Consider the following 25,312-nt stretch of genomic DNA (forward strand, 5'->3'; position numbering starts at 1 on the left):
TAGAGCTTTTATAAGAAATAAATTTACAGTATGTGTCAAAAATGATGTAATCTTTTAGACACATTGATGAAATGTATCTAATTCTAAGAATTTTTCTTAAGGAAATAATCAGGTAAGTATTTAAGTATATAAGTATTCAAAACGCTGTGTGTAAGACTTTCTTTTTTTTTTTTTTTGGCTTTATAAGTCTACCACTTGAGACTCTGTGTTCTTTATTTACAGAGAGGCAGAAAAAAGGAGTTCAGAGAAGAAGCCAGGGTCATAAATTAAGATATCTGAAAGAGAAGTTGGGCCTTTCTATTTCCTTACACTATTTGTTTCCTTCACTTGAAAATTTTCTTAGACCAAATTGCAATAGGGCTCACCAAATGGACTCCGTTATGCAGTTTACTCATGCACCTTGCTAGGTCCCGATCTCCCTATTTGATACGAAAAGCTGCTGAACTTCCATTCTTTTCTCTGCTAAAATGCCTAAAAAATCTATATTTAGGAGATAAAGAAGCATATTACAATATGCTTAGCCTTGGAGTCTCCAAGTCAGGGTCATGGAAGAAACTATTCTGAAAACTATCCTTCCGTAACCCAACATGTTCACACATCACAAGTCCTTATCAAAGTTATGGTTGGGTTTTCACATTTCCAGGTAAAAAATCTGTTCCCTGGCAGTCCTTAAACTTTACCTGACAAACACTGTACACCCTCAGTCCAGGCTCCTCAATCTCTAACATCCCCATTAACATCCCAGCAAACAACAAAATATATCCACTTATCACAGTTCAATCCCACTTGAGCATCAATAACCACTATTTTGATATAATCATGTTCCAAAAGCTGACTGAGTGTCCAATAGCAGCAAAGGATAGACATGTTGGTGCCAGTAATACTGAAGTTTGGTTTTTAACTGCATTTTTTGTCAGTTTGGCTGGGAAGATTTGGACAGCTGGAAGTGAGCTTCTCCATCATTTTCTGTTTCTTTCTTTGTAACAATTTTCCACCTGTGAAGCCCAACACCCCACCACCAAGTGCAGCTGCAATTCCTGCCACTTTGAAGCCTGCAAGGAGGCCAGTCGGACCCCCCACCACTCCTCCGATGAGTGCACCTGCCACAGGCAGAGCTGCCAGCTTGTATTTTGCAGCCTTCCCCAAGTTTTTGGTTCCCTCTTCAACATTCACAGCAGCACTGTTGACGTGGTCTTCAAAGCTGTCTATCTTCTCCTGCTGAGAATTCACTAGGAGAGAGAAATCAGTGACCAGTTGGCTAAGTTCAATTAAGTCCGCTTCTTACTATACTATGATCAAGAATAAGACTTAGTACATTACCACCAACAGTCATGGATCTGGTCAAAGAAGGCTGTAATAAAGTTTCTTCATCATTAAATTGTTTCTTAAGTTCTTCTACAGATTCCAGATGGAGTTGAAGAAATTCTGCTGTTGCTGCTGATGCTTCTTCTTTAACAGGATCTATCATTCTCTTCAGAAGTCCAAGGTCATCCTTTTGGACTTTCAAACAAAGCTTCTCCATTTCTCGGATATTGGAGCGGAGTTGCTGAACTGTACGTCCTGCGTTGATATGCTCTTCATGCAACTTGTCCCAGATTCTGCACCTCTGATACTTCTCAATATTTATCTGGTGCTTTCTTAACCTCTCCATGTCTGTTGGGATTACTATCTTAGTAAATTTCTGAATAGCTGGTTCAAGATGGCGTAATTTCACTTTTTCTTCATCTTCAGACATCCTAAAAAAATGTTGTATCTGTTCTACTTGCAACATCTACCTTCTCCACTCATGTAGAAAAACCTGATGTCCTGCTTCCTGCGGGGAGCCCCTCCCGTGCGCGGGGCTGGCACCCGGCCCATGACGTGGGCCAGGGCCTTACACCCCCGAGGGGCCCTATCGCCTGTGTAAGACATTTTATGCAACTTAAATGACAATCAATAGGGAAATGTTTAAATAAGGTATGATAATCCATTGGATATATTATGCTTCCACTAAAATTCATAACTTTTAAAAACTGTTACTGACATGGAATATGCTAATGTTATAACGGCCAGTGGAAATGAGTTCCATTAACTCTATAGTATTCAACTTTAGTTAAAAATATTCAAAAGCCATTTGCTTCTGAATTAAAAACTTGGAAAAATATAGGAAAAGGTTGATGTCTGTAACAATCAATGTTTTAAGAGTAAAATTATAAGTAATTTATGCTTTGTAATCATCTGTATACAATAAATGTACACATTGTTTATATATTATTTTCATCATTACATTAAATAAAATATTTTCTAAAATAATTTTAGAACAACTGATTCATAATGTGGTCTCTGGTAGAGGTATACCATAATTACAGAATAAAAATAAATTGCTTTTGAGCAATATGGTATAATAGGAAGACTGAGACTCTCCTTTCTCCCACAGAGACACTGATTCTACAACAATCCATGGACCAATTCCACTTGTGAGAAATCCAGAAACTAAATAAGAGACTCTTGTACTCCAGGTGAGCACAAAACCAGCCACATCAAAGCTGGTAAAAAAATTCATGGCACCCTCGTGCCATAGTCTCTCCCCACAAGTACAGCTCCATAGAATCAGGAGAAAACTCCCAGCTCCTGATTTCTCCCTAGGAAGGGAAAGAGAAGGCTGGACTGTACATACAAAATTCTGACCTTTCAGGGAAACTGCCTGAGGGATTGGGTTCTGCCTTGTCTCTCTGAGATAATTGACAGAACTCAGCATACCCTAGATGCCTGGTGGCCTCTGAGAATAAATAAGAGCTGGGTAGCATGCTGCTTCTTCAGAACACACATGGTACAGCAAACAAAGTCCAGACGGCCTGATGGCCTCTTCCTCAGGAGAAAGAGAAGAGTGGTGGATGCACACAAAGTTCTGGCTTTTCAGTGGGTTGCCTGATTTATTGTCTGAATCTAAGCACTAACAGGAATAGGGTGCCAGGTTGAGGTCCACTGAGAACAAAAATTTTTCAGTGTGTACCAGAATCTACAGTACCATATATAGACACTATGTGGCACTCCTGATTAGAACTTGGCAAACCTCTTCAACAAGATTAGACACACAAGCCTAGGCAGAACACATCCCCAGAAAAGGCTTGAAAAATCTCTAGAATATCCAGCTGGGCTGACTGAAGAAGTTCCTCCCTGTGTAGAACCATGCCACAAAGACTGGGAGAAATAGTTGATTTTTCAAATTCCAAAGTTCCAGCAGAAGATAACAAGACATACAAAAAGAAGGGAGATATGGGATATTCAAAGGAACAAATTAAATCCCAAGAAAATGATCCTAAAGAAATGCAGAAATATGAATTAGCAGACAAAGCATTTAAAATAGCCATCATAAAGGTTTTTAATAAATTAAAAGAGAGCACAGACAGATAACTAACAGAAATCTGGAAAATGATGTATGAACAAAATGAGAATATCAACAGGGATAGAAACTATGAAGAATAACTAAATAGAAATTCTAGAATTGAAGAATAAAATAACTGAATTGAAAAATTCACTACAGGGCCTTAACAGCTCTTGACTAGACAGAAGAAAGAAAGAATCAGCAAACTTGAAGACAGGACTTTTGAAATTACTGAGACTTAGGAGCAAGAATAAAAAGAAGAAGAAAAAAAAAAATGAACAGAGCTTAACAGACTTGTGGGACATCATCAGATAGAATAACATATACACTATAGGAATCCCAGAGGAGAAGAAAAAGCAGCAGAGAACTATTTGAAGAAATAATGGCTAAAAACTTTTCAAATTTGAGAAAAAGTGAACATACAAATTCAAGAAGCTCAATTTACTCCAACCAGAATAAATCTAAGAAGACCTACACAAAAACACATTATAATAAAACTGTTAAAAGTCATAGGGAAAGAGAGAGTTTTGAAAGCAGCAATAAAAAGCTACTCATCACCTACAAGGAAGTTCTAGAGATCTGTTGTACAACATTATACTTATAATTAACAATAAAGTACTTAAAAATTGTGTAGGTCTCATGGTTTGTGTTTCTTACACAATAAAAATATAGTGTTGTTAAGATTTAGCCTCTGAGTTACTAAAAGTTTTTTTTATTACTTCTCCATCAAAATATACCCTGAGTAATATGCACACACACACACACACACACACCAAAATCTCCTATGACCAAAAATGTCTCAATTGAGATCTTGTTAATCAATCATTGACCTAAGGTAGATGGCATGTAATTTTAACTTTTGACAAAATATTTTTCTCTGTTGAAACTCCAAAATTATGATTACATAGATGTGTTTACACAGACAACTGAAAATAGTATCAGAAATATTTTAGTCAAATTTCTAGACATATTGAAAATATATATTTTTTCTAAGTTTGAAGACTCATCCTTCTATCTAAAAATGCAACTGGAGAAACAAAACTAACCAGTTAAATTTAATTAAATGATTAGCTTGGACCTCCTTTCTTGAACAAACACTTAAGTTTTTAAAAAAGTCTGAAATACAGTTGACTTGACAAGGCAAAAAATGAAAAGTAAAGCAAATATAAGAGAGTTAAATGTTAGTTAAATTCTAATTCAAAATATTTCATTTATGTCTTTAGGAGTTAAAATAACATCTACACAGTGCCACATATGTAAAAAGCAAGGAGCAATCAAAATTTTTTGTTCACATCATATGAAACTTGAACTTGACTTAGAAGGTGTCATTATTCTAAGGAAGTTTCAAGCTAGTAGACATATTTTTTTAAATTTTATTCAGATCATTTTAAATTTTATTCAGATCATTTTGAGTAGTGGAACTACTACTCAAAAAGAAAAAAAAAACATAAAAACCTGAAAGGACATCAAATAAATTATGCAGATTCATACACATTACCCTTATCACCTATTTCAGTGTAACACAGACATTTATAAGCTACATAGAATCTCTTTTTCCTGATTGGTTGATTCAGTCTCTATTATTTTCAAACTCTACAATTTTTACTCTTAATTTCTTTCTCACAGAGCAATGTTATTTTGCATCAGGTAGAATATGCAGAAGTTTTGCCTCAGTAGTGGAGAAAAATTAGACCAAGCTAAATCTAAGAAAGATTAAAAGCAAGATATAAAAATATTGAACTGCTGTCAAGTACTAAACTTGGGCCCTGAGCAAAGTTCAAGAAAATTTGGAGAAATAGAAAAAAATATTCATCACTGAAAAAGTAAAATTTAGAATACTTGAAATTCAGTGCAGAATTACAAAACATGCATGCAGAAAAAAACAATGAGTATATAACTCATAATGAAGAGAAAGATAAATTAATTGAAAGCATACCAGAAGTGACATAAATGATAGAATAAGAAGACAAAGACATTAAAACCCATATTATATATGCATCCCATAAACTAGTGGAAAGAATGAGCATTTTAAGTAGAAACAAGGACAATATATAAATGATGCAAATCAAATTTCTAGAGATGAGAACTAAAATGTCTGTTATGAAAAATATAATAGATATAATTTATAGGTTAGACACTGCAGACAAAATGTTTAGTAACCTTAAAGACATGACAAAAGAAATTATCCAAAATGGAGCAGAGAAGAAAAAAAAGAGAATCAGACACACACATACATACACACACAAACACACACACACACAGAACAGAGCATATTGAGACATGTGATAGGTTTAATTCATCTAATATATATGTTATTTGCATGCCCAAAAAAGAATGAGTGACCACTTGAAGAAATCATGTCTAAAATATTCCACATTTAATTAAAACTAATATTCTACCCCATAATAGCAAAATAAATTTTTTTTACAAGTGTACATAGAACATGTACTACATAGACCATATTCTGGGTCATAAAAAAAAAAAGTCTCAATAAACTTAGAGATTCAAAGCATACATAATATGTTATTTGACCAAAGCAGAATTAAATTTAAAATCATTAGCTGGCAAAATCTATAATATTTTGAAACTTAATAACATATTTCCAAATAAACAATGGGTGAAGGAGAAATAAAAAAGGAAAGTTAAAAAGAATTTTGAATAGGATGAAAACAAAAAGAGTAACATACCAAAATTTGCATATACATCTAAAGCAGTACTTAGAGAGAATAGTATTAAATGGCTATATTAAAAAAGAAGAAAGATCTCAAAACATAAACTTCAGCTTCTGGCTTAAGATACTAAAAGAATGAATTAACCACAAAATACACAGAAGAAATGAACTAATAAATATAGGAGTAGAAATCAATGAAAGAATAAACAGAAAAACAATAGGGAAAATCAATGAAAACCAAAGCTGGTTCTTTGAGAAGATTAATAACGTTGAGATATCTCTAACCAGACAGAGCACAAAAAAATTATCATAACAACCCTCAGATAAGTACTATTATTACCCCTATTTTACAAACGAGAAAAATAACACACAGAGAAGTTACATGATTTGCTCAATGCCTCACAATTAGAAAGTAGTACAGCCAGAATTCAAACCCAAATTATCTCCCTCCTCTAGCCATGATTTTAAACATATATTTTATTTTATAATGTATATGTATATAATTACAAATTCTATCAATTAATATTTGTATAGCTATATTGTATATAGATATGATATAGTAAATAATTGTTTACAAATAAAATAAATCTCTACCCACTTTCTGGCACTTTTCATTATATCTTGTATATCTTTATGCATTTGCACATATGGTATGCCTCATTCTTTATATTGGTGGCAGACTCCCACCATAATTTATTAATGTTCCATAATTTATTAACCAGCCCCTTATTGATGGGTATTTTCTTCCCAGAGCAAAAAAAGTACAATAAAAATTACTGCACATATATCTTTGAGTAGACAAGTACACATTTACTGGTAGTATAAATTTTTAGAAATAAAATTTGCTGCATAAAGTTGTTATTTTTTATAGATTTTGCCATATTTGTCTTGAAGCATGTTGTACCAACTGATATGCCTATCTAAAGTGCATAAGATTCTTGTTTACCAATGCTAGAAAATCTTCTTTATTAGTGAAATTTTGAATGTTTACAAATGTGACAAGTGGAAAATGTTAATTAAATAAAAATGAATATTTGAAATTGTTAGCAAAGGTAAATTATGCAGGATATTTCATTCCCTTATTGATAACTGTCTTTTCATTCTCTTTTCTTCATTTTCCCTCTTTTTCTCTCTCTCTGTCTTTGACCACTTGAGATTTTACAATTGATTGGTAAGAGTCATTTTATATTAAAAATAACTTATGTATAAGGTGTACAACAACTTTATCGGCGCTCTGTTTGTATATTAATACTTTATGGATCATAGTCATGCAGAATACTGAATTTTTATTACTCTGAAATTAATATTTCAATATAAATTTTGAAATTTCAGTTTCAAAAATGTATTTTACCTTTTTCTTTAGTCATGTTTAAAAGAGCTTCCCCCACCAAAGTTTAGGAAATACATTTGCCAATGTTTTCTTATAGCAGTGTTATGATATCCTAGATTACACAGAGGCTTTTAATCCACCTGAATGTATTTGCCTCTGTTTATTATTTGCCTCTTGTCCAACAATCAGGCATTTAATAAACTATCTTTTCTCTACTCTTTTGCAATAACTCTTCTATATTATACTAAATTGCCATATTTTTTCTGCTTCCTTAGTTTTTTGATTAATCTGCTTACCTAATAAAATATTTGATTTATATTACATTCAGTATTTTAAATGTATCTAAGTTTCTACACGTTTAATATTTTGTAGACATTAGTATCAACATAATCAGCTTTCAAAAAAGTCCTACCGCTATTTTTTATTAAGTTCACATTGGGCTAATAAATTTACTGTGATTTGCAGTGATGTGTTTTCCTATTCAAGTACAAGTTATGACTCAATTATACTTATTCTTATTTTATGTAACACAGGTGAGATTTATTTTTTTATAAAATATCTTCATATTTCTTGTCTATTTCTATACATTTGATATTTTGGCTATTATATATGTAACCTCTTCTTCATTTAAAATTTATAAATAATATGAAATAAATTTTAAATATTAATCTTGCAACTAATTACCTCACTTAATTCCATGTTTTCTAATGATTTTCTCATTGACTTTCCACAAATATTCAACTATATAATAATATGAATAAGTAATAGTGATTTCACCTTCTTTTTCAAGTTCATGCTTATTATTTATTTTACTTAAAAATGTTAGTAAACTTATCATTTAATGAGAATGCTTCTGGTATTTACTATTAAAAATATACCTAACTTCTTTTTTGAGACAGATAATTTTATCATGTTATGGAAATATTCATATATTCTTATCTTATTAAGAATGTGTGTCAAAATTTCCTCAAATGCTTTTTAACTGCCATGAAGATATTATGATTTTTCTCCTTTGATCTATATTTTAGTGAAATACATTAATATCATTTTAAAAAATATTGAGCTAGTTCTCACTGAATTCCTAGAATGAACCAATTTTTTTGATGTATTATTCTTTAAATTACTGCTAGATTATGTTTTCCAATTTAACTTTTAGGGTTTTTATATTGATATTCACATTTGAGATCCCTACATAGTCATTTTTTTAAATTATCTTTGTCAGTTTTAGCTTCCATGTTATACTGAATTTGAAAGAGAGCATTGGTATCATCTGCTCCTTGAAAATTTAATCAAATTAACCAATTTTAGGCATATTAAAATATTCATAATATTATTACAGTGTGCTTCTGGTACTCAGCAAGGATCTCTCCAATATTCTAGAAGAGGCTGCTATGATCAGTCTTCTAAAAAAAAAAAACAGACAAAGCAAAAACAAGAGTTTATACTAAACAATGCAAAAAACAAAATGGAAGTTAAGACTTTTTTTTTGTCGATGTATATTACTCAAATTATTTCTATTGCTGACATATCTTTTCTAATGTCATTATATAGGAAACGTGACTAAACTGTTAAAAATGTTAAATTTGTATAACTAATCTATTTTTCTCTTTCCATTTAAAAAAATAATTTTTAAAAGCTGCAAGTGTGGGCTTCCCTGGTGGCGCAGTGGTTGAGAGTCCGCCTGCCAATGAGGGGGGACACGGGTTCGTGTCCTAGTCCGGGAGGATCCCACATGCCCTGGAGCAGCTGGGCCTGTGTCATGGCCGCTGAGCCTGCGGGTCCGGAGCCTTGCTCCGCAACGTGAGAGGCCACAACAGTGAGAGGCCTGCGTACCGCAAAAAAAAAAAAAAAAAAAAAAAAAAAAGCTGCATGTAATTTTTTATTCTAGTAAAGAGAACATCAGAACAAAATATAAGGTATCAGAGCTCCCTGTGATAAACAAAAATATCACTTTCTTCTTAAAGATATCCCAGGTTATGCATGACACTGAATGAGTAGTTTAGGTAGTTTTTTAAGTGATACTCTTGTGGTTCACATACATTAAAAATTATTGATAGCACCTTCATGATTGAAAGATTTGTTCAAGTATTGTATATTATATTTCTACCCTTTAAAACTGTCTTAAATATTTGCATGAATTAAATTAAATTAAATATTTACATTAATTAAATTAAATATTCAAGAATTAAATAAGGGATCAAAGTACTTCTTGAGAATAACTACTTATGAACATAAAATTGTTCTGTGTAAAATGCCTGAATAATTATTGTCATATTATTCAAACATATGTCATTCATTCTTGAATAGCAACCCAAATTTGATTTATATTTTACATTCCCTGGCAAATATTATCTCCAGATAAGTTTCAGCAATATTTTCTAAAATAATATTTGTCAAGCAAACATAAGCATATTAATATTAATATAGTATGTCCAAAAAGAAGCAAGCCTCTCAAGTTCAGTAACACTTAGTCCTGTCTAAAATAGAATTTAGGTACATGGTATTTTAATATAAAGCCTATCCAAACTTTCTGAGTGAAGAATTGACTATATGTTAAAATAAACATTGGAAAATGGCACTTTCCTCATAAGCATGGTGAAAATTTAAATAATAAAAATAATTTTTTTAAAAAAGTATGCCATTTGAGAAGTTTAAGTAGAAGCACTGTAACATTTAAGCCTAAATTTATATTTGTCTCAGAGCAAATATTAATCTCATAGCTGTAGCTATCTCCTAAAAGCTCCTGTAAAATTTGGGAACCTAAAGAGATCAGATGAGAAATACAGGTCTTTGACATGGCTGCCCTCTACTGATCCAAGATTTGTCTTGTTTCAACAAAGGACTTTTATGGAGTATTATTTGAAACTTCTAAGTCTTCTAAAATTTTAGATTTAATAAAAACATACAAATAACACTCATTTTATTAAAGTTTGTAAATCAGCATATGGACTTAAAGAGTAATTAATTGCCCACGTGGCTGTCATTGGCTGTAGAAATGCCAAAAAATTAAAATAGGAAATAAGAATACTGTAGTCACAGGTAGATTGCCCCTAGCAGTCTTATTTTTCTTTCTTTTTACAAGCAATGTAAATGTCCACTATATTTCATAGGAGCTAATGATCTGATCATTTCGTCATTAACTAGTAGTTTTGGAAAACCTTGAATAAACATTTGTTTGGGATCCAAAATATACAGCAATACCACAGATATAAATTCAGTAGTGTCAATATTTAAAGAGATAAAGCTAATCATGTGGTTATTATCCTAAAAGAATAAAGAAGGTTGTGCATGTGTAACTCACACACAGGCATGAGAAATAGTTAAAGCAAAAAGATTGCAACCTTGGAGTAAGGTATCAATTTGTGAAAAATAGATTATTATCTCAAAGCCCTGATATGGTGCTTTGAGGAGATAGAAAGTACAGGAGAGTAATTGCTTTTAAAAAATGGGGAAAGTCTCCCAGTTATTGCTCACTCCAAGAAATAATATAGATTACAGATGTAGATTTTTCCTTTGTTGAAAGCATGGAAGCTTACAAAGCTCTTCTTATAATAAGCATGAGCAGGAGTCATTCTAGAGATTCTAGAAAATTAATGCAGGGGATTACATTTCGTGAAGTCATATGAAGGCAGTTGCAAATATAAATATATGAAGCTTATCACTAGAAACATGACCTCTGAGAAATTTGGAGGAAAGTTTGTAATTTAAAGACCAAACCCAATAGCAAGATAACTCTTTTTTTAGGTACCAGGAAATGACAGGTCTTATGGGGGGTTACAGGGGGATGAAGAAGCAGAAATGATTTGGGATCATGAAGAAATAGAATCACAAAGGAGACAAAACATAGCTGGGCCCAAAATGAGGCAGTTCTCACTAATTCTGCCTTAGTGCTGCATAAATACTTTAAAGAAAGTTATGTAATACCACACTCCCACTTGGATGAAGCATGTGCTTTTGTTGTCTCAGCAGCTCTGTAGAAACACACTTATCCCCTTTTGCAGTCCAAGTGGTTCAAGGAGGATTTTACCATTTTCCAGGGGCAGGGCTGTGATCCAGCTCCAGCTGAACAATAAATTCCATCCCCTATCCAGAGTGAATTGTTCAGAGTGTACATGCAACTCAAGCCCAGCCAGTGAGTCATACCAGATTTTTCCTGGAACAATCAGGAAAAGAGACTTTTTCACAGGGATTGTTGGCTGTAACAAAAATGTATCCTGTAGCTATTTTTGCCATAACATGAGAAACTTGCTAGAGAAGAAAACAAACAGAAAGCAAAACAGAATGAGGGACTAAAACAAATAATCACAGTGAAATTTGTTCAGGTCTTGGATCCAGGTATTTCTGAAAGATAAATTCCTGACTTCCCAGTTATAAGTATCAATAAATTATTTTTTGTTTATTATTATTTTTTACTCTTGATTCATTGAGTTTGATTTCTGTAATTAAAATGCAAAGATACCTAATAAAATATATTAAAGTTAGAATCCATAATGTCTTCCTGGGCACTGATCTTCCTTGCTAGGCTCTGATCACTTAAATTTTTAAACAAAGTTCTCTTAACCAGACTCCATTTAACATGTGTGCCAAGCTAAATGACTCTGTAAACATGACACATGCCCTTGTCTAATTGAATGTCTGTGGCTAGTAAGTGGCACTTTAATAGCCTCATGTGCTTCAATTACCATCAAATGAGTTGTATTCTTTTTTTTTTTTTTTTTTTGCGGTACACGGGCCTCTCACTGTTGTGGCCTCTCCCGTTGCGGAGCACAGGCTCCGGACGCACAAGGCTCAGCAGCCATGGCTCACGGGCCTAGCCGCTCCACAGCATGTGGGATCTTCCCGGACTGGGGCACGAACCCGTGTCCCCTGCATCGGCAGGCGGACTCTCAACCACTGAGCCACCAGGGAAGCCCTGAGTTGTATTCTTGACAACAGTCAATTGTGTTTGTTAACAAATGCTGTTCATATTATTTGCATTTTTCATTGTAATTAAAATTTTATCAAATATTAAATCAATAAATATTCTATGTGTGAAAGAGTTCATGTTTCTATGAAATCTAAAGATGAATCTATCAGAAAGACTAACAGTTGTGAGTTGCAAAAGAAAATATCCTAATTAGATATAGGTAAGAGCCTGAGTAAAGCAAAACAAAATTTACTCTTCACAAAAGATTTTATTTCTTGTTCCTCTTTAAATGAATTAATACTAGAATTCATGGGTGTACAGAAAACATATACATCTTTAATGTAGATCCATATTAATATGAAGAGGCCTTCTCCCTCCATCAAAACATGAAAAATAGGGACTCTGGGGTAAAAATTTAAAATGAAATAAAAGGCTTAAACTGCTGATAAGTCATTTTATATGATTCTCTAATTTTGTTTCAATTACATTACCACTTACTGGTCCTAACATACCAGTACATCTATAAATTTTCAGGCTCTTAGAAGTTAATGTGCCTAGCTTTCGACTCAAAAATTTACTGTATAACTTTAAATACGTTTTTTCATTTCTTCAGTATGGATTCTAAACTCAGTGAGGACAGGTGCTACTTCTAATAACTCTAAAGAGTTCTGGATTTTATATATTGTAAATACTTACTGATTCAGATATGAATCATTTTCATTATAACATTTTTTATGTCTAGTCTCTTTGCACAAAGAAATAAATTTTTGTAAAAATAAGCTTCCTTTCTTGAGAATAATATTAATAAAATTAATCCATAAATATTTTAAAATATTTTTATGACCTAAAAAGTATAATTATATTGAACTTTTGGTACATATCTATATTTTTTAAACTGCAAGTAGTGCTGACTTGTAGATGACTGATTTACATATGTTCTCTATGTATTAACATTCACATAGTTAAATCAAGTGTCCAAGGCGCTAAGAAAATGTCTTGTTTTACTTCCACTATTTTTTTCTTCTAGTTTTATTGAGATGTAATTGACATATAGCACTGTGTAAGTTTTAGGTTACAGCAAAATGATGTAACTTACATACATCATGAAATGATTATCACAAGTTTAGTGAACATCCATCATCTCATATAGATACAATATTAAAGAAATAGAAACAAAAATATTTTTCTTGTGATGAGAATTTTAGGATTTACTCTCTTAACAACTTTCAGTGTTAATTATATTTGTATGTCATACATTACATCCCTAGCACTTATTTAATCTTACAACTGTAAGTTTGTACCTTTTGATTGCCTTCATCCAATTCCCCCTCCCCCTCCCCCACCTCCGATAACCAGAAATCTGACCTCTTTTTCTATGAGTTTGTTTGTTTGTTTTAGAATTATAATTGACCTACAACACTCTGTTAGCTCCTATTACACAACACAGTGTGATTTGACATTTCTATACTTTTTAAAATGATCACCACGATAAGTCGTTGTGATATGTCACCATATAAAGATATTACATAGTTATTGACTATATTCTGCACACTGTACATTTCATAACTGTGACTCATTTATTTTGCAACTGGAATTTTGTACCTCTTAACCTCCCTCACCTATTTCTTCAACTATTTTTTGTTTCTCATTTTTTCTCCATATAAACAACCCTCGTTTTTCCCTAGTTATAATGCTAATCCAAGATCAGGTCTATGGTGCTGTGATGTTACAAGTACAAGGAGAAAAGGAGGGAGGGGTGGAAGCCCACTGCCACCTCACTGCAGGGGTTAGTGTGGCTGAAATCCATGTCATGTCTCCATCACCATGCTGTGTGCCCAGGCATAGGGCTGCATGTGCCAAGAGAAACTTGTGCATTTTTTAGTTTACACAGTGGTGACATATGTTCTGGGGTAGTTTCCATAGCTAACCCTCACTCTGTCTCATATTTAGACTGAGTTTTCTGTCCTCATTCTCTTCTCAAACAAGCCAGGGACCCAATAATCTTTACCGAATATACAATCCAGACTCCCTTCAATCTATTGTTTTCTGGGTAAAGTATTTAAGTCTAATTCAGGCTTGTGTGTACCCAAAGACTTAATAGTTTCATTTACACTACTCTCTGTAAGGCCTAAATGAAAAAAAGAAGGGGATAGACTATTATGAGGATCTTTTTAACCATATGTCTATTTCTCAGTATTTATTACAGCAATAAAAGTTTCTTAAAACATCAGTTTTGTGTTTCCTTCTGAAAGAGAAAACAGGGTACATTCTATAAATGGCATGTGATCTAACCAGAGCATGGGGACTAGAGAAGTCTGGCCAGAAGCAGATGCAGAGTAGTAAACATTGATGAAGGGAGGTTAATCCCCAGAGCTCACAATCACAAATTTTGTGCTGCCTGGAGCCTGACACACCTAACTCTGCTAGCACATAGGCAGTTGATTTTGACTTTTCTTAACACCAAAACACATCTTGGAGAAATAACGTAATATAATGGAAAGAGAATTCATTTTCTCATTAATCCATTCTGGATTTCAAATATGATATTTACTAAAAGTCTAATCTTTGAAAAATATATTTTTGAACTTTAGATTTCCTTAATATCAGTTTCCTTTAAGTTTCCCTTTATTTAAAAATTATTTATAAAATTTTTTTAATATCCTTTTATCAAATAAATTGTTATAGGATGCCTTTTAATACTAAGTTCCCTGATGCTTATAGAATACAATTTCATTTGTATAAATTCTACATTAATAATTTTAGAAATATTCTAAATATCACTTTATCAGGCCATTAACATCTATGAGTATAAAGTTTTGTGGTATCTCACTAGATCTGTTTATTAGCATAATATAGTCTTTAAAAATGAAAATACAAATACTACATGTAAATATATTTTCATTTTCCTGAGGTAATCTTACCTCCCCCACACACATGCACATATGCACACACCTTTACTCATCTGTAAATGTATAATTCCGGAGAAATTTAGGACATTCAAATGTCACAGTTAGGAAAACAAACTTATAATGACATGGTTTACCTTCTTAGCTATAGTCACATTTTGGGAAGTAGTCATAATGATTTGTAAGATCTTTTAAAAAGCAGCAATATAGCTCATCTTTACTGTCAGTAGTTTTAAAAATCCAGTTCTGTAAATCTGTTACACCAAGATTTTTGCCTCTTTTCATGTTTTGCAATAGCAGGAATAGTATTGCATGCTCTGAATCTGTGCTGTCCAACATGGAGACACTAGCCATGGGCACCTGTTGAGAATTGGAAAGCAGCACGGCTAAGCAGAGATTTGCTGGAAATGTAAAACACACAGTGGATTTTGAAGATTTCATATATACATTTATTCTTAATAAAATGATGTAAAGTATCTAATCAGTAATTTTATGTTGATTGCCAATTGAAATTAGATCTACTTAGTTAAAAATACAGTAGTTCACCCTTATCCATGGTTTTGCTTTCCGTGGTTTCAGTTACCTGTAATCAACAATGGCCTGAAAATGTTAAGTGGAAAACTCCAGAAATAAACGATTCATAAGTTTTAAATTGCACCTCATTCTGAGTAGCATGATGAAATCTCACACCACCCTGCTCTGTCCTGCCCAGTATGGGCACGTCTTGCCCATTAGTCACTTAGTAGTCTTCATGCTTATCAGATCAACTGTTGTGCTATCATAGTGCTTGTGTTCAAGTAACACTTATTGTACTTAATGATGACCCCAAGGTGCAAGAATATTGATGCTAGCAATTCAGATATACCAAAGAGAAGCCATAAGTGCTTCCTTTCGGTGAACAGGTAAAAGTTCCTGAATTAATAAGGAATGAAAAATATACTATGCTGAGGTTGCTATGGTAAGAACGAATCTTATGTCTGTGAAATTGTGAGGAAGGAAAAAGAAATTTGTGCTAGTTTTGCTGTCACACCTTAAACTGCAAAAGTTACAGCCACAGTGTTCGATAAGTGCTTAGTTAGGATGGAAAAGACATTAAATTTGTACAGCAAGATATTTTGAGAGAGAAAAGGAACACTCATAACTTTTATTATAGTATATTGTTAGAATTGTTCTATTTTATTATTTGTTATTGTTGTTCATCTCTTATTCTACCTAATTGTTAAGTTAAACTTTATCATAAGTATGTATGTATAGGAAAAAACATAGTATATATAGGGTTTTGTAATCTCCACAGTTTTAGGTGTCTATTGTGGGTCTTGGATTGTATTCCCCTATCAATAAGGAGGGACTACTGTATATTAAATTTAATTTCATTTGTTCCTTTTTACACTTTTTAAAGGTCACTACTAGAAAATTTTAAATTTATGTCTTCCATTATATTTCTCTAAGACAGTATTGTTCTAAGATTTATACTTCTTCAAAATCCTATATATATATGATTCATGTAATCATATATATATGAATCACATTATAATCCTTTATGAATTATATGCTAAGTTTTATGTTTTTTAAATCCTATTTCTCTTTATATAGCCATTGGGAGTACAATGGAAAAGAATTCAGTCATCACTGGTCATTACAGTCCTACCAAACTATATAGACACTTCCACTGATTTCTATTTTGAGTCATTCTTACTTCTTTATTTCACCTTGTTAGGCATACTCAAGATCTCACCATACACAAAAGGAACCCTTTGGTCTAATCCATGTTCTTTTCCTGGATAGACTTATAGAAGAATTGTGGTTTGCTTTCATACAGTAATGAGCTGGGCCTTAGAATTTGGAAGTTAATAAATAACCTATTTTTTCTTTTTTAATAGATCTTTATTGGAGTATAATTGCTTCACTGTACCGTGTTAGTTTCTGTTGCACAACAAAGCAATCAGCCATATGCATAAACATGTCCCCATATCCCCTCGCTCTTGAGCCTCCCTCCCATCCTCCCTACCCACCCCTCTAGGTCATCGCAAAGCACCGAGCTGATCTCCCTGTGCTATGCTGCTGCTTCCCACCAGCCGACTATTTTACATTGGTAGTGTATATATGTCAATACTACTCTCACTTCACCCCAGCTTCGCCCTCCCACCCCATGTCATCAAGTCCATTCTCTATGTCTACCTCTTTATTCCTGCCCTGCCACTAGGTTCATCAGTACCTTTTTTTTTTTTAAGATTCCATATATGTACCTTAGCATATGGTATTTGTTTTTCTCTTTCTGACTTACTTCACTCTGTATGACAGACCCTAGGTCCATCCACCTCACTACAAAAAACTCAGTTTCATTTCTTTTTATGGCTGAGTAATACTCCATTGTATATATGTGCCATATCTTCTTTATCCATTCATCTGTTGATGGACATTTAGGTTGGTTCTATGTCCTGGCTATTATAAATAGTGCTGCAATGAACATTGTGGTGCATGCCTCTTTTTGAATTATGGTTTTCTCAGGGTATATCCCTAGTAGTCAGATTGCTGAGTCATATAGTAGCTCTATTTTTAGTTTTTTAAGGAACCTCCATATTGTTTTCCATAGTGTTTGTATCAATTTACATTCCCACCAACAGTGTAGGAGGGTTCCCTTTTCACCACACCCTTTCCAGCATTTATTGTTTCTAGCTTTTTTGATAATGGCCATTCTGACTGGCTTGAGGTGATAACTCATTGTAGTTTTGATTTGCATTTCTCCAATAATTAGTGATGTTGTGCATCTTTTCATATGCCTCTTGGTCATCTGTAGGTATTCCTTGGTGAAATGTTTCTTTAGGTCTTCTGCCCATTTTTAACTGGATTTTTTGCTTTTTTGATATTGAGGTCCATGAGTTGTTTGTATATTTGGAGATTAATCTTTTGCCTATTGTTTCATTTGCAAATATTTTCTCCCTTTGTGAAGGTTGTCTTTTTATCTTGTTTATGGTTTCCTTTGCTGTTCAAATGCTTTTAGTTTTAATTAAGTCCCATTTGTTTATTTTTGTTTTTATTTCTGTTACTCTAGGAGGTGAGTCATAAAAGATCTTTGCTGTGTTTTATGTCAAAGACTGTGTTTCCTATGTTTTCCTCTAAATGTTTTATGGTGCCTGGTCTTACATTTAAGTCTTTAATCCATTTGGAGTTTATTTTTAAGTGTCATGTTAGATAGTGTTCTAATTTCATTCTTTTACAAGTAGCTATCCAGTTTTCCCAGCACCACTTATTGAAGAGGCTGTCTTTTCTCCATTATACCTTCTTGCCTCCTTTGTCATAAATTATGTGCCCATATGTGCGTGAGTTTACCTCTGGGCTTTCTATCCTGTACCATTGATATATTTCTGGTTTTTTTGCCAGTACCATGCTGTCTTGATTACTATAGCTTTGTGGTATAGTTTGAAGTCGGGGAGCCTGATTCCTCCAACTCCATTTTTCTTTCTCAAGATTGCTTTGACTATTTGGGGTCTTTTGTGTTTCCATACAAATTGTAAAATTTTTTTGTTATAATTCTGTGAAGTATGCCATTGGTAGTTTGATAGGGATTGCACTGAATCTGTAGATTGCTTTGGGTAGTATAGTCATTTTCACAATATTGATTCTTCCAAACCAAGAACATGGTATATTTCTCCATCTGTTTATGTCATCTTTGGTTTCTTTCATCAGTGTTTTATAGTTTTCTGAGTACAAGTCTTTCTCCTCCTTAGGCTGGTTTATTCCTAGGTATTTTATTCTTTATGTTGCAATGGTAAATGAGAGTGTTTCCTTAATTTCTCTTTCTGATTTTTCACTGTTGGTGTATAGGAATGCCAGAGATTTCTGTGCATTAATTTTGTACCCTGCAACCTTACCAAATTCATTGATTAGTTCTAGTAGTTATCTGGTGGCATCTTCAGGATTTTCTATGTATAATATCATGTCATTGACAAACAATATTTTCCAATTTATATTCATTTTATTTCTTTTTCTTCTCTGATTGTTGTGCCTAGGACTTCCAAAATTATGTTGAATAAGAGTGGTGAGACTGGACATCCTTGTCTTTTTCCTGATTTTCACGGAAATGCTTTCAGTTTTTCACCATTGACTATGATGCTTGCTGTGTGTTTGTCATAGACAGTCTTTATTATGTTGAGGTAGGTCCCCTCTATGACCAATTTCTGGAGAGTTTTTATCATAAGTGATGTTGAATTTTGTCAAAAGTTTTTTTCAGCATCTATTCAGATGATCATATGGTTTTTATTCCTTATTTTGTTAATGTGGTGTATCACATTGATTGATTTGCATATATTGAAGAATCCTTGCATCCCTGGGATAAACCCCACTTGATAATGGTGTAAGATCCTTTTAATGTGCTGTTGGATTCTGTTTGCTAGCATTTTGTTGAGGATTTTTGCATCTATGTTCATCAGCGATATTGGTCTATAATTTTCTATTTTTGTGATACCTTTTTCTGATTTTGGTATCAGGGTGATGGTGGATTTGTAGAATGCATTTGGGAGTGTTTCTCCCTCTGCAGTTTTTTGGAAGAGTTTGAAAAGGATTGGTGTTAGCTCTTCTCTAAATATTTCATAGAATTCTCTTGTGAAGCCATCTTGTCCTGGACTTTTGTTTGTTGGAATATTTTAAATTACGGTTTGAATTTCATTACTTGTGATAGGTCTGTTTATATTTTTTAATTCTTCCTGTTTCAGTCTTGGAAAACTGTACCTTTCCAAGAATTTGTGTTTCTTCGTGGTTGTCTTTTTATTGGCATATAGTTGCTTGTAGTGTTCTCTTATAATCCTTTGTATTTCTGCAGTGTCAGTTGTTATTTCTCCCTTTTCATTTCTAATTTTATTGATTTGTGTCTTCTCCTTTTTTTTCTTGATGAGTCCGGCTAAGGGTTTATCAATTTTGTTTATATTCTCAAAGAACCGGCTTTAGTTTTATTGATCTTTGCTATTGTTTTCTTCATTTCTATTTCATTTATTTCTGCTCTGATCTTTATGATTTCTTTCCTTCTACTCACTTTGGGTTTTCTTTGTTCTTCTTTCTCTAGGTGTTTTAAGTGTAGGGTAGATTGTTTATTTGAGATTTTTTTTGTTTCTTGTGGTGAGATTGAATTGCTATAAACTTCCCTCTTAATACCATTTTTGCTGCATCCCATAGGTTTTGGGTCATCATATTTTCATTTTCATTTGTTTCCATGTATATTTTTAAATTTCTTCTTTGATTTCTTCAGTGATCCCTTGATTATTTAGTAGCACACTCTTTAGGGTCCATGTATTTGTATTTTTTACAGTTTTTTTTTCCTGTAATTGATTTCCAATCTCATAGTGTTGTGGTCAGAAAAGATGTTTCATACAATTTCAATTTTCTTAAATTTTCTGAGATTGATTTGTGACCCAAGGTGTGATTTATCCTAGAGAATGTTCCATGTGCACTTGAGAAGAAAGTGTATTCTGCCACTTTGGGGTGGAATGTTCTTTAAATATCAATGAGATCTATCTGGTCTATTGTGTCATCTAAATCTTGTGTTTCCTTTTTATTTTCAGTTTGGATGATCTCTCCATTGGTGTAAGTAGGGTGTTAAAGTCCCCTACTATTACTGTGTTACTGTCAATTTCTCCTTTCATGGTTGTTAGCACTTGCCTTATTTATTGAGGTGCTCCTATGTTGAGTGCATAAACATTTATAATTGTCATATATTCTTCTTGGATTAATCCTTTGATCATTATGTAGCATCCTTCCTTATCTATTTTAACAGTCTTCTTTTTAAAGTCTATTTTATCTGATACAAGTATTGCTACTCCAGCTTTCTTTTGATTTCCATTTGCATGGAATAACTTTTCCATCCCTTCACTTTCAGTCTGTATGTCTCCCTAGGTCTGAAGTGGGTCTCTTGTAGACAGTATATATAGGGGTCTTGTTTTTGTATGCATTCAGCCAGTTGTGTCTTTTGGTTGGGACATTTAATCCATTCACATTCAAGGTTATTATTGATATATGTGTTCCTATTACCATTTTCTTAATAGTTTGGGGTTTGTTTTTGTGGATGTTTTTCTTCTCTTGTGTTTCCCACTTACAGAAGTTTCTTTAGCATTTGTTGTAAAGCTAGTTTCATAGTATTGAATTATCTTAGCTTTTGCTTCTCTGAAAAGCTTTTGACGTCTCCATTGAATCTGAACGAGATCCTTGCTGGGTAGAATAATCTTGGTTATAGGTTTTTCTCTTTCATCACCTTAAGTATATCTTGCCTCTCCCTCTGCCATGTAGATTTTCCACTGAAAAATCAGCTGATAACCACATGGGGATTCTTTGTATGTTATTTTTTGTTTTTCCCTTGCTGCTTTTAATATTTCTTCTCTGAATTTAATTTTTGTTAGTTTGATTAATATGTGTCTTGTTGTGTTTTTCCCAGGGTTTATCCTGTATGGGACTCTCTGTGCTTCCTGGACTTGGGTGACTATTTCTTTTCCCATGTTAGGGAAGTTTTCCACTGTAATCTCTTCAAATATTTTCTCAGACCCTTTCTTTTTCTCTTCTTCTTCTAGGACCCCTATCATTCGAATGTTGGTGCATTTAGTGTTGTCCCAGAGGTCTCTGAGATTGTCTTCAATTCTTTTCATTCTTTCTTCTTTATTCTGCTGCTCAGCAGTTATTTCCACCATTTTGTCTTCCAGCTCACTTATTCGTTCTTCTGCCTCAGTTATTCTGTTATTTATTCCTTCTAGTGTATTTTTTATTTCAGTTATTGTGTTGTTCATCTCTGTTTGTTTGTTCTTTAGTTCTTCTAGACCTTTATTAAACATTTCTTGTATTTTCTCATTCCATACTTCCATTCTATTTCTGAGATTCTGGATCTTCTTTACTATCATTACTCTGAGTTCTTTTTCAGGTAGATTGCCTATTTCCTCTTCATTTATTTGGTCTTGCTGCTTTTTACCTTGCTCTCTCATCTGTTACATATTTTTTTGCTGTCTCATTTTTTTTTTTTTTTTTTATGAGTGGGATTGTGTTCCTGTTTTACTGGTTGTTTGACCTGAGGTTTCCAACACTGGAGTTTGTCTGCTGTTGGGTAGAGCTGGGTCTTGATGCTGAGATGAGGACCTCTGTAAGACCTCACTCCAATCAATATTCCCTGGGGTCTGAGGTTCCCTGTTATTCCAGTGTTTCTGAATCAGAGTTCCCACTGCAGGAGCTTCTGCCTGACTCCAGTCTCATGAACCAAGGTCCCACAAGCCACTTGGGGTGGCAAAAAGAAAAAGAACAATAACAAAGTAAAAAATAAAATTAGACTAGGAAACTAACAGATATCTTAGAAAGAATATAAAAATAAAAATATAGATGAATCAACAACCAGAAGGTACATCAGTACCACAGTAGTAAAAAACAGGAGGACGGAAAAGAAAAAAAGAGGGGGAGGAGGCCTTGGCCGTGGAGAGCAGAGCTTAAGCAAGGATGAGGTTTGAGCAGTTGGTGGGGCCAATGCTCAGGACCCACAGGGCTGGAAGAGGCCCTGGGGGCTGTGGGGGATGGAGCTTAGGCTCAAGGAACAGAAGGGGCCCAGGCTTGCCCTCCATCCTGGTGGAGGTCAGGGGACATCACCTGGGAGCCCAGTAGTTTTCCTGGGCTTGATTGGACAGGGCAAATGCCTTCCTCTCCTCTATTGCTCCTCTGGTCTGATGTGTGGGAGGTCCCCTCCCACTTGCCCCTCTTGATCTCCCTGGCCTCCCTCCTATGTCCCCAAGTACCCACCCAGCCTCGAGTGGGCTTTGGAGGGCAGAGGATCAGCCTGGGAGCTCAGCAGTCTCCCTGGGCCCGACTGGGTGGGGTAGTTGTCCTCCAGCTCTTCTCCTGCTCCTCCCAGAGGACCCCTCCTGGCTGCCCCTCTTAATCTCCCTGGCCTCAGGAGCACTGATCTTATCTGACCTTCAATTCTCCTCACCCCTCAGTCTCCCTACCTCTTACCGTTTCACTCTGGGCTTCCTTCCATCTCCTTAGGCTTCAGAGTTCCCCACCAGTGGCCAGCAGATGTTCTACTTGTGGGGAGATGTTAACTCTGCGTCTTCCCACACTGCCATCTTGACTCCTCCTCAATAACCTCTTTTTTATTTTCACTTCTCTTCTCCCTTAAAATCTATAACACATCACACACTAAATACCTAACTAACTAGTTCCAATTAGTCTTGTGTCTTGTCCATGTTCTTCCTATCTCCCCAAATGTGAAAGAATCTTCCAAACAGAAGTCATTCCATAAAGCATATATTTTCAAATATAATGAAAACTGGCAAGGACTTATATTAATGCACTTCCTTAGGTGGGGTGATTTGATGGTGCATCACAACATTTAATATAGATAACTTTTTATTCATTAGATTGCTTTTGGTTTTTAGAAAATAAATTATAGTTATTTTTATTTATTTATTTATAAAAATAACTAGGTATCATAGAATATATTTGATATAATGAAAAGTACAAAAAATCAACACTTTGAAGCATTGGTTATAAATAATATTTATATTATAGTACAAGAGTTAGTGTTTAAAGAAATTCTGCTCTGAAATTTTTGGAGATAACTTTGATTAAAGCAAATGGTATTATAATTCTGCATCTCTATAGATTTAAGTGTCCACATATTTGGTTTGCTTAGAGGAAATAAAATTTATTTTCATATACTTGATTTACTTAACATGTGAGAAAATGGAGTTAGGTCATTTATTTTCTACGTGGAGCAAAGTGCAGCTTTACTGCTAAATGTCATGATCTAGAATGCCAAACATTAATTTGTATTCATAGGAAAGATTATAATTTTATAATGACAAAAATTAAAAAGACAATGGTCATATATGGGAAGTAGAAAGAGATAAAGTATTCCATAAAGAGCTCCAGCATTGCCTGGGTTGTTCATGAAGACTTCTATTTACTTACTGGGAATGTGAATAGAATTGGAATGTTTTATTATTAAATGATGTTTAACTGAATCCTATCTATTTTCAAGGACTTGAATTAATTAAATAAATGCTTGATTTATTTTTATTACTATCTAGTAGCTGGGTAATTATTTAAATCAGCAAAACGTTTTTTTTACTTTACATAATTGTTTAACATATTGTTCATTTTTATCTTACCATAATTAAATTAATTCTGAGTAAAAATTTAAACTACATACTTCCTACAAAGTTTGTTTGGATTTATTCTGTGGGTATTAATATACCTTTGTCAAACTGCAAAATCAATTAAGCCTAAAATCAATGGTTTTATAGTGTATAGTTGTACTAGTTTCCTGTGGCTGCTGTAACAAATTGTCACTAACTAGGTGGTTTAAAACAATATAAATTTATTCTCTGTTAGTTCTGGAGGCCAGATGTCTGAAATCAAGGTATCAACATAGCTGTGCTCCCTCTGGAGTTTCCCTTTGAGGATACTCCATTCCTTCCCTTTCCTAGCTGGTAGTTGTTGGCATGCATTGGCTTTTAGTGTCTTCTGGACACATCACTCCAATCTATTTGCATCACCTTCTCCTCTTTTTATGTCTCTGTCAAATCTCCTTTTGCATTCTTCTTATAAGGATACATGTGCTGGCATATAGGCCCCACCTGGATGATCCAGGATAAATTCCTCTCAAGAACCTTACAATTACCACATCCTTTGCCATATAAGGTAATATTCACAGGTTCCACATTTAGGAAGTGAATATATCTTTGGGGAGTCATTTTTATTCCTGTCATAATAATAAAAGAAATAATCTAACTGCAATATTTAAATTTGTATTGATCAAGCTGTTCAAAATGTGTGCAATGTTTTAAGCATGAGTGTTATGTCAAACAAAGAAGACCTTCTCCAAAAAGATTTTTTCAAGCAATAAATATCTTCAGATTTTAATAGCAGTGTGTTTTATTTTCTATTGGCAAAATTTTCAGAATATTGCTTCCAGAATCTAATTAACTTAAAGCTTAATTTCAAAGATCTCATCTACACGGAATTAGATTCACATATATTTTATATGGATAAATACTTATGAAATAAAAAAATTTTTCACAATAAAAATATTAATAAAAATTCTATTTAATGATATGTTAGACATAATAGTTTTGAGGTAAATTATTAAAGCTTCTATGATAAAAACAGTGAA

The 25,312-nt window shown here is 33.6% G+C and overlaps 2 protein-coding genes across 2 annotated transcripts in view; both read right to left on the reverse strand.

Moving 5' to 3' along the window:
- The window catches only part of CNBD1 (cyclic nucleotide binding domain containing 1), a 438,365-nt gene that overhangs the window by 13,641 nt on the left and 399,412 nt on the right, over positions 1-25,312 (reverse strand).
- LOC102981534 (syntaxin-17-like) lies at positions 859-1,799 on the reverse strand. Its single transcript, XM_055091257.1, is given in 2 exon segments — positions 859-1,282; positions 1,284-1,799. Coding segments are annotated over 2 exon segments (873 nt in total). The 5' UTR covers positions 1,772-1,799; the 3' UTR covers positions 859-897.

The sequence above is a fragment of the Physeter macrocephalus genome, chromosome 15 (assembly GCF_002837175.3).
Source record: "Physeter macrocephalus isolate SW-GA chromosome 15, ASM283717v5, whole genome shotgun sequence".
Lineage (NCBI taxonomy): Eukaryota > Metazoa > Chordata > Mammalia > Artiodactyla > Physeteridae > Physeter > Physeter macrocephalus.